The 14,923-nt window shown below is 45.3% G+C and overlaps 1 protein-coding gene and 1 non-coding gene across 2 annotated transcripts; one reads left to right on the forward strand and one right to left on the reverse strand.

The window, feature by feature from the left end:
* The first annotated feature begins 1,368 nt into the window (after positions 1-1,368).
* ACTR10 (actin related protein 10) lies at positions 1,369-12,101 on the forward strand. Its single transcript, XM_032111048.1, has 13 exons — positions 1,369-1,517; positions 2,998-3,070; positions 3,630-3,712; positions 4,689-4,797; positions 6,580-6,687; positions 6,877-6,944; positions 7,240-7,319; positions 7,721-7,756; positions 9,042-9,121; positions 9,218-9,291; positions 10,104-10,185; positions 10,808-11,009; positions 11,546-12,101. The coding sequence occupies exons 1-13, from the start codon at positions 1,441-1,443 to the stop codon at positions 11,725-11,727; spliced, it is 1,254 nt and encodes a 417-aa protein (XP_031966939.1). The 5' UTR covers positions 1,369-1,440; the 3' UTR covers positions 11,728-12,101.
* Positions 12,102-14,838: 2,737 nt separating this feature from the next.
* On the reverse strand, positions 14,839-14,911 carry TRNAK-CUU. The gene has a single exon. It is a non-coding gene; the product is annotated as a tRNA-Lys (tRNA).
* Positions 14,912-14,923: the final 12 nt, after the last annotated feature.

A 14,923-nucleotide genomic window follows, 5' to 3' on the forward strand; every position in this document is an offset into this window, starting at 1 on the left:
GTCTGTTAGAAACTCCCCTTTCCCAGCCAGGGGATCCAGTCACAGGAAGACACATACCACAAACAATATTCATCAGAACACCTTTTATTGATTAGGTTCTTAGTATTAAGCGCAGCTGATCTTCTGCCTCTCTGATCACCCATCTCAGGCGACCCAGTCTTGAAAGCATGGATTCCTAGCTGGTCCTGAGCTGAAAGGGATCCACGAGGATCACTGTGTCCAACCCCTGGCCCTGCACAGGTTGTTACCACCATGGGGTTTATCATTTCTATCCTCATTGTACTGCGAGCTCCGCTCTTCACTCCCAACCACCATGCTCCTGGAGTAGCGAAGTGATGTGGCTTTTTTAGTCCCTGGAATGTTTTATTTCTGTTCGAGAGGGAGGATGCTGTGCCCTGAGGGTACCTGTGCACCTAACCTCATAGAAATGGCTTTTTGCATTAAATGTGGCTGTTTCTGTGGCAGCCGTGGTGCGGCAGCAGGAGCAGGGCAGTGCCTGTCCCCCTGTGCCAGCACTGCTGAGGCACCTCCAGTCCTGGGGGCAGTTCTGGGCCCCTCAAGACAAGAAAGGCATTGAGGGGCTGGAACGTATCCAGAGAAGGGAACGGAGCGGGGAAGGGGCTGAAGCCCCAGGAGTGGCTGAGGGAGCTGGGAAAGGGGCTCAGCCTGGAGAAAAGGAGGCTCAGGGGGAACTTTCCCACTCTTCACAACTCCCTGACAAGAGGGTGGAGCCAGATGGGGGTCAGGCTCTGCTGCCAGGGAACAAAGGACAGGACAAGAGGAAACAGCCTCAAGTTGTCCCATGAGCAGTTTAGGTTGACTGTTGGGAAATTTTTTTTCACAGAAAGCGCTGTCCAGCCGCGGCACAGCCTGTCCAGGGAATTGGGGGAGTAACCATCCCTGGACGAATTTAGAAGCCGTGTAGATGTGGCACTTGGGGACATGGTTTAGTGGTGGAATAGGTGGACTCAATGATCTTGGTGGGCTTTCTCAGCCTAAGCGATCCTGATTTTTACGACTTTGGTCGAGCGGGAGCGCGCCCAGCGCGGCGCCTCCTCCCCGCCTCACGCAGGCCACGCCCACACCCCGGGCCCCGCCCACCTCCTGGGGCCCCGCTCACCGCTCAGGCCCCTCCGTGGCCTCGCCGCCCGCCTCCCCGCGGCTGCCCTGCCCGCTGCCGGAGCGGAGCTGAGGGGAGGGCGCGCCGCAGCGCGCTCACTGCCGGTGCCGCGGTACTCCCGGCCGCCTCGAAGCTCCGCACAATGAGGCGGAAGCGGCGGCGCGGGCCCGAGGGAGGCGGCGGGGCGGCGGCGAGGCGGACAGGCGCCGCGGGCAGCCCGGCGCGCCGGAGAGCAGGAAGGCCCCGTATAGCGGCGGCTGAGGGAGGTGGAACGGGAGGGAAAGGGAGAGAAGAGGGGAAGGAAGGGAGAGTGGGCCGCGATGCCGCTGTACGAGGGGCTCGGCAGCGGCGGAGAGAAAACCGCCGTGGTGATCGACCTGGGACAGGCCTTTACCAAGTGAGTGCTCCGCCCTGCTGTCGGGATTTGGTGCTGTCCAGTCTGGAGAAGGGAAGGGTCCGGGGAGGCGTTAGAGCCCGTTCCAGTGCCTAAAGGGGCTCCCAGAGAGCTGGAGAGGGACTGGGGACAAGGACCTGGAGTGACAAGACAAGGGGGAATGGCTTCACACTGCCAGAGGGCAGGGATAGATGGAATATTGGGAAGAAATTGCTCCCTGTGAGGGTGGTGAGGCCCTGGCACAGGGTGCCCGGAGAAGCTGTGGCTGCCCCATCCCTGGAAGTGCTCCAGGCCAGGCTGTACAGGGCTTGGAGCAGCCTGGTCTGGTGAAACGTGTGGAATGGTTAAGGTTCCTTCCAACCCAAGCCGTTCTGTGATTCCAAGAATGATTTTGTGGGTTTTTCCCCCTCACTCTCTTCCTGTGTTGGTCTGTGTGGCGCAGAGCTGGTAATAAGCATCCTCGGTTTTTAGTCTTGTGTTTTAGATTAAAACAAGGTTTAGCTCGACGGCTGAAACAGGAATGCTCACTATTTACTTAGTATTTCATCTCGTGGGCCAAAAGCTTTGTTACCTGGGAATGGGAGGACTTAACAGAGCTTTCAGGGATGGGGACAGCCGATTCCATGAGTGGCTTTTTGTGGATTCACAGTCATGTGGCCAACTGAAAGCTTTTCCCAAGTTTGGGGTGCTTGTGAGCTTTTATTCCCTGGGCATTATTCATCCAATGAAATGCTCTCATGGAAATGCTTTTCCCCTGAATAGTGTGTTTGTAGGGTCTGTTTCCAGCCTTCTCTCTTGTAGAAGAAATAGCAGTTGAATTATATGAGAGCTGTCTGTCCTTTTCCAAATAAGGCTGAAATTAGCTGAAAGTTCAAGGAAAACTGCCTGTACACACTGGGATTACACAAGTATTTGTTTGAGACAAAAGAAGAAAATTAAGTTCTGAATTACAGCTATTTTAATTTTTTTTTTCTGCTATGATCCAACGTGATAACTGTTGCCAAATAGCAAACTGAGATATTAATTGACTTTTTGCATTAAAAGTGCTCCAAGTCCAGGAGCTTTATGGTTTTCTACTGTTGTTTTCTTCTGACGTTTGTAGTTAATGGGGGTGACAGGGGTCAAACAAATGTCTGGCACTGAGACTATTAAAATAAACCTTGAATTTATTTTGGCTTAATTGCTTTCTTCACTCCATGGTTCTTGTGTGTGTTTGGAAGACCAGGTGGGTTTCTGAAAAGTTTGGTTTGGGGTTGCTGCTGTTTTTATCCTGTTGTTGAGGGAGTCAATAAAAAAAGGTACACAATCTTTATCTTTTAGTCCATCTTTAAATTCATCTCTCAGTGGCTGGATAGAAAAGCTGTGTGCAAAGCTCCTCTTTGCAGTCACAGAACATCCCTAATACATTACTCTGTGATGGTTCCTGGGCCCAGGGTGTCAAATGGGGACTTCAAATAATCAGGTTTTCAACATTTTCTTTTAGGTGTGGGTTTGCAGGAGAAACAGGACCAAGATGCATCATCCCCAGTGAAATCAAGAAACCTGATGTCTCAAAGGTGAACTTTGTGGAACTTTACCTTTATGGTGTTTGATGTGTTATGGTGTAGAAAGAATTTGCAGATGCTCTTTCTGTCCATCACAAGAATAAAATATTCTGAAATGTTATGCTTTTCATTATTTTAACTGCTGCTATTAGAAGATTGCGATTAGATAGAGGTAAGTGTGATGCCAGTGCTGGTGTTAATTGCTGCTCAGTCCCCATGGAACTTGTGTTTTGGGGCATTATTGAGAAATTGCTTTGCCTAGTTATGCTTCTTTTCTTTCTTTTAGTAGAGGATGGCAGATTTGGAAAACAAATGCTAAGTTGCCCGTATGAAAAATTAGCATTAATTAACTCTGGAATTTAGTTATAGGGTGAGTTTGAGATGTTTTAAGGACAAGAGCAAATCAGGCAAGAGTGAGTGTTTATATATAGTGTCAGATTAAATATATATTATGTATATATCTTATATATTTCTTTATATATCATGTGTGAATATGTATATGTGTATATATATATATGCACACAACCACTGCCCAGCATTTGAGCTGACTCTGGAGATTTTCCCTTCCCAGCCTGTCAAGGTGGTGCAGTATAACATCAACACAGAAGAGCTGTATTCCTATCTGAAGGAATTTATCCACATGCTGTATTTCAGGTAAGAGACACCTGTCAGTGACCCAGGCCTTCTGCAGCTCTTCCCTGAGCACATCCAGGGGTGTGAGCAGGGGGAGGGACACGGTCTACTTAGATAAGAAAACAGAGATAAGACTTTGCAAGGGGCTGCCTGGCTGTGTTGGTGCAGGAGGAATTCAGTGGTGCTGAGATCCAGGTTATCTTACAAAGAGTTCCTGTCCTGCAGCATCAGTTGCTCTGTAGAAGCAGGAAATGTTTGATAAATTACCTTTCAGCTGAGGCTTTTATAAAGGGCCTGAAAAGGGGAAGGCATTACCTAAGGAGTTGCATTGATTTTGGTAGGGCTGAAGCTCCTATCAGTGCAGGATTCTCTCCACAGTGTTTTGGAAGGAGGAACCTTTGCCTGTGGAATATTTTTACCTCAGCAATACATCTCTTTATTGTGTTTTTAGTGCCCTTAGTGAGTAATGAAATTTGACTTAGTCTTTTCTCTTTGCTTCAAATCCATGTTTTTACAAGTAAAAGCCATCATAGGGAAAGCAGGATTTAATTTCTGTGCCTCACGTCTGTGGGTTGGGTTGTTTTCTTCTCCTGTCCTGTACCATCACTTTGCAATTGAAATCAGGACAATTCCATCCTCTTCTGCTGAAATCAGAGCATCTGTGTCATCAGTCTTTGCCTTTTGTGACACTGTATGACACAGCACAAGCCACTGATGACTTATTTTTGCATTTCTTGTTGATTTAGAAATGTATAACAGATTTTGAGAGCTACAGACTCTGTAACTTGTTTTCCCTGCCTCAGTTCCCTGACTTTCTTTTAGGAAAGCATTGGGGTTTTTCGATTTGTGAAAAAGACTTTGGGGTCTGCTGTAGAAAATGCTGTCTAAATGCAAACTTTCAGGACTTTTGAGGAAAATGGAATATGACTGTGAGGTAGGTCCTGTAATAGGTGCTAAAACTTCCCAGTTTTATTTTACAAATCTTGTCTTTTTTTAGGCATCTGCTGGTGAATCCCAGGGACCGGCGTGTTGTGATCATAGAGTCGGTCCTGTGCCCTTCACACTTCAGGGACACACTCACCAGGGTCCTCTTCAAGCATTTTGAGGTAGGTGTTTGACAGAAATGTGTAACTTTGCTCCACATGCACAGCCCTTGCCAGGAGGATTTGTACTTACAGTCACTACCAGATATGGACAGAAAAAATGAAAATAATGACAAGAGTGAGAGAGGCATAAAGAAGAAGAAAAATCTGATGATGGTGTGAGGAAATAGGGCGTGGAAGTTGGCTTAAAGACCATTTTTGTTCCGTTCTGACTCTTCATTAGGCCGCAAAGCAGCAGCAATTAACAAGGCTCTGCAAGGTTTCCCTGGCTTGTAGATAATAAAGCTCACACTGCACTGTCCCAGACAGATCCAATAATCCCCATTGAGCACTGCCTGGAGCCAGGATTTATATTTAAACACTTGTTACTGCTTTGTCAGCAGGTCTCATGATTTCTGCCAGTCGATATCTCTGCCTAGCACATGTCTGTGCTCATTTAGAGAAGAACTTACCTGAAATCAGGTATCTTCTCTGCTTAATCAGTCTTTTTGAAGAAAAGTTTTGAGGACAGAAGAAAACCTGTGGCTGCCCCATCCCTGGCAGTGTTCCAGGCCATGTTGGATGGGGCTTGGAGCAACCTGGGCTAGTGGAAGGTGTCTGTGCCCATGGCAGGGGGTGGAACGAGATGATCCTTAAGGTTCCATCCAACCCAACCAGTCAAGGATTCTGTGAAAAGTCTGGACCTAATTCTTGCTCAGTTGTAGCAGAAAATGTTTTGGAAGGTGACTCCATGCTCCTTCAATTCAGACAGAACAAAGGTTAAGGTTTTTCTATAAAGAGTAGTGAAACCAGTTTGTCTGCAGTACTTCTTCACTGTCCTTCCACAACACAGTTTACCAACTAATCTCGAGTTTCTGCATAATTCTTTCTTACTATTGATAAAATTTTCTGGTAACTTCAAATTGCTGAAAGATTTGAGTGGGTTTTTTGTGGTTTTTTTTTTTTCATAATCCCTTTACAGCAATAGAATGTCTCAGTTAAAGCACACCCCATGCAACACGGTTTGTTGGAAATGGCTCATGACTTCAGAGTCATATTTTGATGGAGAGACTTTGTAACTTGTTAAGAAGCCTGTTAATACTGATGGAAGATTAATTCTCTCTGGTTTCTATTTGCTGCAGAGAATAAAAGTGGTTTATTAATACAGGATCAATGTTTTACCTTCTGACTCTGGGTTAAGGGTCAGTACATTTCCTGTAAGTGCAGGATTTATTGAAATTTCTCACTTAATTCGCTCTTCAAGGTATTCTCTTAAAGGAATTGTTGCTTTCTAGGAAACTTGATTTATGGAATTCTGGGAGAAGGAAGCAATTCTCATGTAATTTTCACTTGAGTTTCCACATTGTTTTGGTGAGAGTGTTTCAAACAGCCTCTTCTGTGCATTTGGGCGTAGCAGTGTTTGTCGTAAGGCACACTGTAATGGATTTTCTAGCACTTTTATTCACATCTTCAAGTTTTTACAACTTTTCAAGTAGCTGTACTTCAGCTTCCTTCATTTCTTTTCAATAACAATAAGAAACTTCACCTGAGTTTTATAGCCTTGCTTTTCTTACAAGCCCATTCCAACATTCATCATTACTGAAGTAACTGATGTGCACCACAAGGAAGGTGAACACAGAATTTGGAATCCTGTTGTACTTTGTTCAGTACTGGAATAACTCAAGATACACTTGTTTGGGTTTTGCTCTTAAAACATCATTCAGGGAAGGCATCAGTGCTTTGTTTGTTTCTTGTTTCTTCCCACCCCCCCTGCTTCTGTCAACTTTCCTTTTGGTTTTCCTGTAGGTACCTTCTGTTTTGTTTGCTCCAAGTCACCTGATGTCTCTCCTGACACTTGGGATCAACTCTGCCATGGTGCTGGACTGTGGATATGCAGAAAGCTTGGTGCTGCCTGTATCCTTTCATTTTCAGCAATGGGGCTGTCGTGAAACATGAGACTTTGATTGACTAGAAATTAACTGTGGAGAAAAGCAGTTAGAAGGTGGCTGATGCAAGGGATTGTAGAAGGGAAAAGGCATTTAGTTCCAGCAGACTGAAAAAACTCATAATGAAAAAGAGGAGAATTTCCTGATCTTCCTGTAGATCTATGAGGGAATTCCAATCCTGAGCTGCTGGGGTTCCCTTCCCCTGGGAGGAAAGGCCATCCACAAGTAAGTTCATAGTTATCCATTCCAGGTTACAAATTACTTGTTTGTGAAAGTTCCTCTTTGACCATGAGAAAAAATTCCTGTTTTAAATCCTAGCTTGCTGTAATATCATCCAATTTTTAGATTTACCACTGGTTGACTGTTGCTAATGTGGTAAAAACTGTGGAAATCACATCTTCTTAAGTTTATATTTAGAAGGATGTAAAAGAAAGGAATTAATCCTGTCCCTGGAGACCAGTCCAGAGACCCAGGCTGAGTTCATGGCTGTCTTTACCCACCCTCCTGTGCACTGTTTTAGGGAGCTGGAGTATCAACTGCTGGAGCAGTGCACAGTGGATACAGGACTGGCCAAAGGACAAAGCCTTCCCTCCGTGATGGGTAAGGTCTGTGGGATGGGCACCTGTGCTGGGAACTTGCACTGAGGAAAGGGTGTTAATCCTGACAGTGGATAAAAATGGGTTTAGGATTCACTGCATCTCATGGGGCCTACCTGCATAAATTCTTTCTTGGCCTTTAACAGGTACATTATTTTTATGATAAGCCTCTTCTTGCAACAGTTTTGAATAAAGGCTGAGATAAAAGTTCTGTAGTAATTTTTCAGTCTGTTTTGAGCAAAGACACACTTTATATTTCTGTTCATAATATCTTTTCTGCTTTGGAAATCTTTAAAAGCTGCAGTCAGAGCAAAAGTTTAATATACTAAATGTAATTCAAACTTAAAAGTTTTTTTAAGTAGGAAGAGAATTTAAGAATGAAACTAAGTTATTTTTTTCTTTCAGGCTCAGTCCCAGAAGACATAGTAGAGGATATAAAAGGTAAATTTGTTTGCTTTGTGAAACTCTAGGGTATTAAATTGTGCAGTAGGGTGTGATAATAACAAGTGTGCAATATTTTACAAGTAGGAGTTTATTTTTCTTCTCTGTTTGTTATATTTCTTACCTCTTGGATGAACTTGTGTTGTTCTTCCTCTTTGAAAGCAAAACCAAAACCAGGTGTTGAATTTCTCTTTTGCTTTAACCTCTGTGTTGTTGAGTGATAATTTGTAGACACATTTGGTAGGTGGGCACAGAAGGGATTGTTCTGTTCTGTAGTTTTGTTTATAGATTAACTAGGAAGGCTCTGTTTGCTTTAAAGTCAATAAAAAAAAAGTATGTATAAAAGACATTTTGGTGTGTTAATCAGGCAGGCAAGTGGAGACAAGAACTACATTTACACCAGAAAAAATACAGTCTTTCTTTGGGCAGAACGTGGATGAATTCTTGTGTAATTGTTTCATGTGCAACAGGTAGAAAAACATGTTTTCCTAGAAAACAGTAACTAGTATGTATCCCTTGGGTCAAATTAGGAAGGAATCCATCAGTCAAATGCGAAATAAATGCAGCTGGTGCTTTGTCAGATGGAATTTGCTTTTCTAATTCCTGGACTTGCACACATTTTCTGACCAGGTGTGGTTTTTTTATGCTGTCTTTTGGAACCAGAGAGAACAGGCTAGGGATGAAATTATTGTTGTCTCTGTGTTGAAGGGTTGTTTCTTTGTGACAGCAGTTTATAGGGAAGATGCTGACCTGTGCCAAATGCAAATAAATAAATGCATAATAACAGTAGCAGCTGGGGTACAAACGAGGTTGTGCTCTGTCAGCATTGTCTGGAAGCAGAAAAACCCTCTGGAGTTCTTAGGGTGTTGAAGAGTTGCACTAAGGAAAATATTGCATGGTTGGAGCTTGTTTAGAAAATGAGCAATGCCTCATTTGAAGCCGTGTTGCAAGACCTGCAGCAAAGCCAGGATACAACCCCTGGCACCTTGAAGCACCATTAGAAACATCCCTCTGGCTTAAAATGTTGTGTGGTTTGTCTGGGAAAGGACAGGCAGGATTTCCAACCTAATTTTGTGTCAGCTTCATTTAACTCATGGTCTAGACAGCACCTGAACTCTGCTGGAGTGTAGAGACTGCTTGTCTTTGCATTTATTTGATAATGTCTTGGATCAGCAAGGGCCTGAAGTGTCTGTTCTTTTCTAAATTAAGAGAAATGACTGTTTTTGCTGGGGATGAAAGGATCCAGCAAAGCCTCACTTGTGCCCCTCTCCTCCCCTCTGCACAGTCCGCACTTGCTTTGTGAGTGATTTCCAACGGGGACTGAAAATCCAGGCAGCCAAATTCAACATTGATGGCAGTGCTGAGGTGAGTGGAGGATGAAGCTCTTCCTGCTCTTCCTTTGAGGTGGCTGCAGCCTTTTTGGGCTCTAAAATAATAATACAAGTCTGGTTTTATTTCCAGCGTCCCTCACCGCCTCCAGACGTGGACTATCCTTTGGATGGAGAAAAGATTCTCCATGTAGTTGGCCCCATCAGGTGAGAAATGTCATAGCAGAGTATTTATCACTACAAAGATATATTTCAACTCTTAAAAGCACATAAATTGTCATAAAATTGGATTTTAATGAAACAGTTGCATATGTTTTTAATGCCTCTAAAGTGAAAGCTGTGTGCTGGCCACAGTGCAAGCCCATCATGGGAGGTGTGGCTTCTCCAGAGCCCCAAGAGGAAGATGAGAGCAAAGAGATTAGAGGGATGGGGGAAGAGAAGCGAGTGTCAATGCCTGATAATGAGACAGGTTTAGTGATGTGAACAGGGCATTTTAACCTGGAGAAAAGGAGGCTCAGGGGGGACCTTCTCACTGCCTGCAACTCCCTGACAGGAGCATGGAGCCAGGTGGGGGTCAGGCTCTGCTCCCAGGAAGGAAGGGACAGGACAAGAGGAAATGGCCTCAAGTTGTGCCAGGACTGATTGAGATTGGGTATTAGGGAAAAATTCTTAACTGAAAGGGTTGTCAAGCACTGGAACAGGCTGCCCAGGGAAGTGGTGCAGTCACCATCCCTGGAAAGGTTCAAAACGTGTGGATGTGGCACTTGGGGATGTGGTTTAGTGGTGAACAAGGGGTGGTGCTGGGTTGAGGGCTGAATGTGATGTTTTTAAGGCCTTTTCCAAGGATTCCATGATTGTCCCTTCCCCGCTGGCACTGCTGGGTGCATGGGCTGTGTGACAGGAGTGACAAAGTGTTGGCAGCAGGAAAGCTGCAGTTATCTCCAGCTCTGCTGTGCCTGAGTTCAGCTCAGAGTGTGGTTTTGCTGCTCATTAACACTCACTTCCTGTCTGTTCCACAGAGACTCTGTGGTAGAAATCCTGTTTGAACAGGATAATGAAGAGACATCTGTTGCCACTTTGATCTTGGATTCACTTGTTCAGGTATCTTTATATTAGAAACAGTTTAGGGGATGCCTCCAGCCTTAAGAGAACCCGCAGTTATAAATGACTCAAGACTTAGAGTCCTGCAGGCTGCTGGTTTACCTGTGCTAGAATAAAATTAATTTGGACATCTTTATTACAGGCAGTATATTAAATTAATTGCAGGCATTTTTCTTGGCATATACAAATGCTTCTCTTTTTATTATATTTCGGAAAAAAGTGCATTAGGAAACCACTATAAATGGAAATTTTCATTATGTGGTGGTGTATTCACGTTAATTAAAGTTGGCTCCCTGTAGCTGCTGATGCCATTTAAATAAGTTTGCTGAGATGCAATTTGTTGGAGAGCCATGGACTTGGCTGATATGACAAACATTTCCATTAGAATTCTTTATGAAAACAAATTGTTTAAGAAGTTCTGTGCCTGGAGCCTTCACCTCTGCACCTCCAGGCATTTCCTGTGCATTTCTCTCATTATGTTGGTTATTTTCCAGCTAAATATGAGAAAACAGCAATTAGAGGGCATAGAAATGGACTGAATTTCTAAGAGACCTCTGAATGTCTTCAAGCTCAGGCAGCTTGACTTATGTAGGGTTTTTTTTTGTGTCCCTGTTTGCATTAGTGCCCAATAGACACCAGGAAGCAGCTGGCAGAGAACCTGGTGGTGATCGGGGGCACCGCGATGCTCCCGGGGTTCCTGCACAGGCTCATGGCTGAGATCAGACACCTGGTGGAGAAACCCAAATACAAGGAGGCACTTGCCACTAAAACCTTCAGGATTCACACTCCCCCTGCCAAACCCAACTGCGTGGCCTGGCTGGGAGGTAAGAATGGGAGCAACTGGGAAGCAGGGGTGGGAAAAAAACCTTCCAAGTGGGATTTGTAGTAAATAAAACCTTTTATTTTTAGGATTAGCAAACCAGAACTATTTCTGTGCACCAAATTTTGTGGTGCTTTTCTTTCCTGGGCAGCTGCTGTGGGCTGAATCTTCTCACAGCCGGTGTGAATTTGTGGGGCACCTTTTTTGGGGGAAAAATTGCCCTGAACACAAGGGAGTTTGGTGGAAGAGTTTAAAATAAAAACTTCTAGGAAACTTTGTTGTAAGAGGTGGGTCAGCCAGGCCAGGTTTGCTGATAGCAGAGAGCAGATGATTCCTTGTTTTCAGATACTTTCAGGGATATAAATGGAAGCAGTTTGGGACTTAAATGGGATACTGAAAAGGAAAGCAGCGATATCTATTCATCCCTTTAAATTTTGGGGCAGAGCTAAAAAATCCCAGTTGAGATTTGTTATGGGAAGAAGTAGAAAGAGAAATTCTACATTGAATTAATGCAATTTATTTTCCTTGCCAATAATGTAGGAGCCATTTTTGGAGCACTCCAGGACATCCTTGGGAGCCGCTCTGTGTCCAAGGAATATTACAGCCAGACGGGCCGCATTCCCGACTGGTGCTGCCTCAACAACCCCCCTCTGGAAATGATGTTTGATGTTGGAAAAGCACCCCCACCACTGATGAAAAGGGCTTTTTCCACAGAGAAATAAGCACCTAAATATCACACAAGGATTCTGCCCCATTTCAACTACATCCATGTGCATTGGGGTTTGTTTTTTGTTCATTAATTTGTGTGTAACACCATTAAATAAGAGCAACGTGGGTGTTGTCAGGGAATAGGCACTAACACTATTTAAAACCCTGTCCAGTTATAGTTTACAGACTTAACTCTGGCAACTCCTCTGCTCTTTTGTCTTGTTTTGGAGAAATTCTGTCCTCTCACGAGCTGTTCCCTACTGAGTTGTTCATTATTTATCTGTATAGTAAATGGCATTGCTGAGAGAATTTGGTTGAAGATATTTTCATTTTAAATGTGCTGACAAGAATGAACAGCAGTCTACAGGGAAACATCTATGGGAATTTTTTTGTGTCCAATTCTGTTTTAAAATATTCCACCCTTGAAGCACATGTGAGGAAATGGTTTGGGGCTGTTTAGCAAAGGTAGTGGAACATTATTTCTCCTGTTTTAAGAGTTCTAGCAGAGAACTCTTCTGCCTGTACTTCTCTCATAGTGCTGAGCTAAAACCTCTCCTGATCTGTCTCCTCCAAGAAAGATTTCAGCAATGTAAGACCATAAATTATTATAAATTAATTATAAACAGGTGTGAGGTAAAACTTGACTCAGTGGCTACATGATGACTGCTGGTATCTGCTGGTTACTGGGGTTTAAGTCCTACCCTGAGGAGCAATTTTTGTCTCAAATTTGGAAAGATAAATATAAAATTTTTGGGGTGGTGAAGTATTTTATTGGCACAAACATGCTTTTTGTGACAGATTTCCTTGTGCTGCCTGCTGCCCACCTGCTGTGTGCCTGAAGCACGACTCTGCAAGTCAAACAGATATTTAAAGAAATCCTCTTGTGGTGAACCTTAGCACAGGGAATGTGCTACAGCACTTCAGCAGCTCCTGCGTGGTTTTGTCATTGTGTTTCCTACGTGCTTCACCTTAACAGATGGTGTTACAGTCCTGGGGTGAGCTTGGTGTTTTTGGGACCCATCTCCTGGTGCTGTTCCAGGCTGGATAAATGGACACAGTGTCATTGCCAGGTGCAGAGAGCCAGCCCCTAGGTGTACAGAACACACAGCCTAAGCTGTGCTGCTCATTTTCAGTCACAGTTTGGGTAATTTGGGGTGCAGGTTATATTTTACCTCAGTAAGAACTGAGCCAGAGCCTACCAAGGTTTTCTCCTGAGAGAGGAATTTGCCGTCAGCACGAGTGCCGTGGAGCTGGGAGGGATTGCTGGTGTCCTTTTCAGTGGGAAGGATTCGGGAGATGAAACTCCTACGGAGCCTGTGGTGGTGGTGGTGCAATGATGTCATTTTCCTGAGCTGCAGCAGACTGCAGCTGAGGAAATTCAGGATATTCTTAGCCCTTCCCTTTTGGGGGTATTTCCGTGCTGTGGTGCACACGCACCCTGGGACCTCGCCTGGCGTGTTCTGCCACCTCATCTTCGTTCTGCCCACTCAGATCTCCTCCTGTGGGGTTTCTGCATCACTGAACAGCCTCAGCAGCTGCTGTTTAACAGGGCAGGGACAGAATTCCTAACTCCCATGTTACTGCTGGGTTGAAGTGCAGAGTCCCAGGACCTGTTAAGGCAAAAACAGGATTCTTACTTCATTGAAGGGGTGAGAAAGACTCCTCATGGCGGGCCCTGGAAAGCCCTCAGTAATCACACCCTAAATGTGTAATGGTGTAGAAAGGGTTGAGTTTTCCAGGCTAGCTGTTGCAGTTCTTCCCTCCCTGGCACTGCAGGGATCCGTGGATCCTCCCAGTAGACGCATTCACAGTGAGCCCACCTGGTTCATCAGGAGAGAGTGACAGACACAAACCCCTGCAGTAACTGGAGGGTTTTCCTCTGCAGTTCCTGATTCTGGACTGGGGGCCATCCCAGCAGCTTGGTGTTGGCCAATTGTGAACAGCTCCAGATGAGCAAGTCCTGCTGACTGGAGGAGGGGTTTGGAATATGCACAAGCCCCTCGTGGTCTGCCTGTGTCTGTGCTGCATCAGCAGGAGCTGCTCCGTGGGGGAATTATCTTTATCTCATTCCCTCCTCTCCTTTTTCATGGAATCAGAGACTGTCTCAAGTCAGAAGGGACCCCTAAGGCTCATGAAGTTCAACTCCCTGCTCCTTGCAGGACTACCATAAACTAAACCATAATGGCTGAGAGCATCGTCCAGATGCTCCTTGACCTCTCACACGCTGTGAGCACTTCCCTGGAGAGCCTGTTCCACTGATGGATCAAACCCAACCATAGAATCCTGGAATGGTTTGGGTTGCAAGTTAAAGAACATCTGGTCCTTCCCCTTGCCAAGGGCAGGGACACCTTCAACTATCCCAGGTTGCTCCAAGCCCCGTCCAACCTGGCCTGGAACACTGCCAGGGCTCCAGGGGCAGCCACAGCTTCTGTGGGCACCCTGGGCCAGGCCCTCACCACCCTCACAGCCAAGGATATTTTCCGGCTATAAACCCCCCAGATCCCTTCCCGTGGGGCTGCTCTGGCTGCTCTCCAGCCTCTCCTTCCATAGTTTGTGTGTTTAACCAGGGTTGCCCCATCCCAGGTGGAGAATCCCACACTAGCTCTCGTTACATTTCCTATGGCAGGTGCTTGCCCAGCTCTCCAGTTTATCCAAGTGTCTCTGTGATCCCTCTCTACCTGCATGGGAGCCCAGAGCTCTACTGGATTAACATCCCTCTGCTTCCTGCATCCAAATCGTTTATAAAACAAATTAAATTTTCTGGGATCCAGTGCTCAGTGGTCACCCCCCAGCTCCTCACGGCTCCCACTTGATCGCGCACGTTTCATTCCTGCATGCAGATCACTTATAATAAAAGCTGATTTTGATTGTGCACATTCCACACCATTCGTGCATGCAGATCGTTTATAATAAAAGCTGATTTTGATTGTGCACATTCCACACCATTCGTGCATGCAGATCGTTTATAATAAAAGCTGATTTTGATTGTGCGCATTCCACACCATTCGTGCATGCAGATCGTTTATAATAAAAGCTGATTTTCCCACTGACGCAGCGTTTATTGATCACTTACAACGACTGTCCCGGCTCTCCTGTTGTGGCGCTCAAGAGGCCCAAAAACGGAACGCCCAACGTGGGGCTCGAACCCACGACCCTGGGATTAAGAGTCCCATGCTCTACCGACTGAGCTAGCCGGGCGCTTGGAAATAG

Source organism: Corvus moneduloides, chromosome 6 (assembly GCF_009650955.1).
Source record: "Corvus moneduloides isolate bCorMon1 chromosome 6, bCorMon1.pri, whole genome shotgun sequence".
In the NCBI taxonomy this organism is placed as follows: domain Eukaryota; kingdom Metazoa; phylum Chordata; class Aves; order Passeriformes; family Corvidae; genus Corvus; species Corvus moneduloides.

What these genes read in the sequence shown, in the direction of transcription:
- ACTR10 (XM_032111048.1), top strand. Translation starts at nt 1,441, where the DNA reads ATGCCGCTGTACGAGGGGCTCGGCAGCGGCGGAGAGAAAACCGCCGTG. An exon ending in CATGTAGTTGGCCCCATCAG is followed by an intron (nt 9,292 to 10,103) that starts GTGAGAAATGTC and finishes TCTGTTCCACAG; the next exon opens with AGACTCTGTGGTAGAAATCC. An exon ending in TCTTGGATTCACTTGTTCAG is followed by an intron (nt 10,186 to 10,807) that starts GTATCTTTATAT and finishes TGTTTGCATTAG; the next exon opens with TGCCCAATAGACACCAGGAA.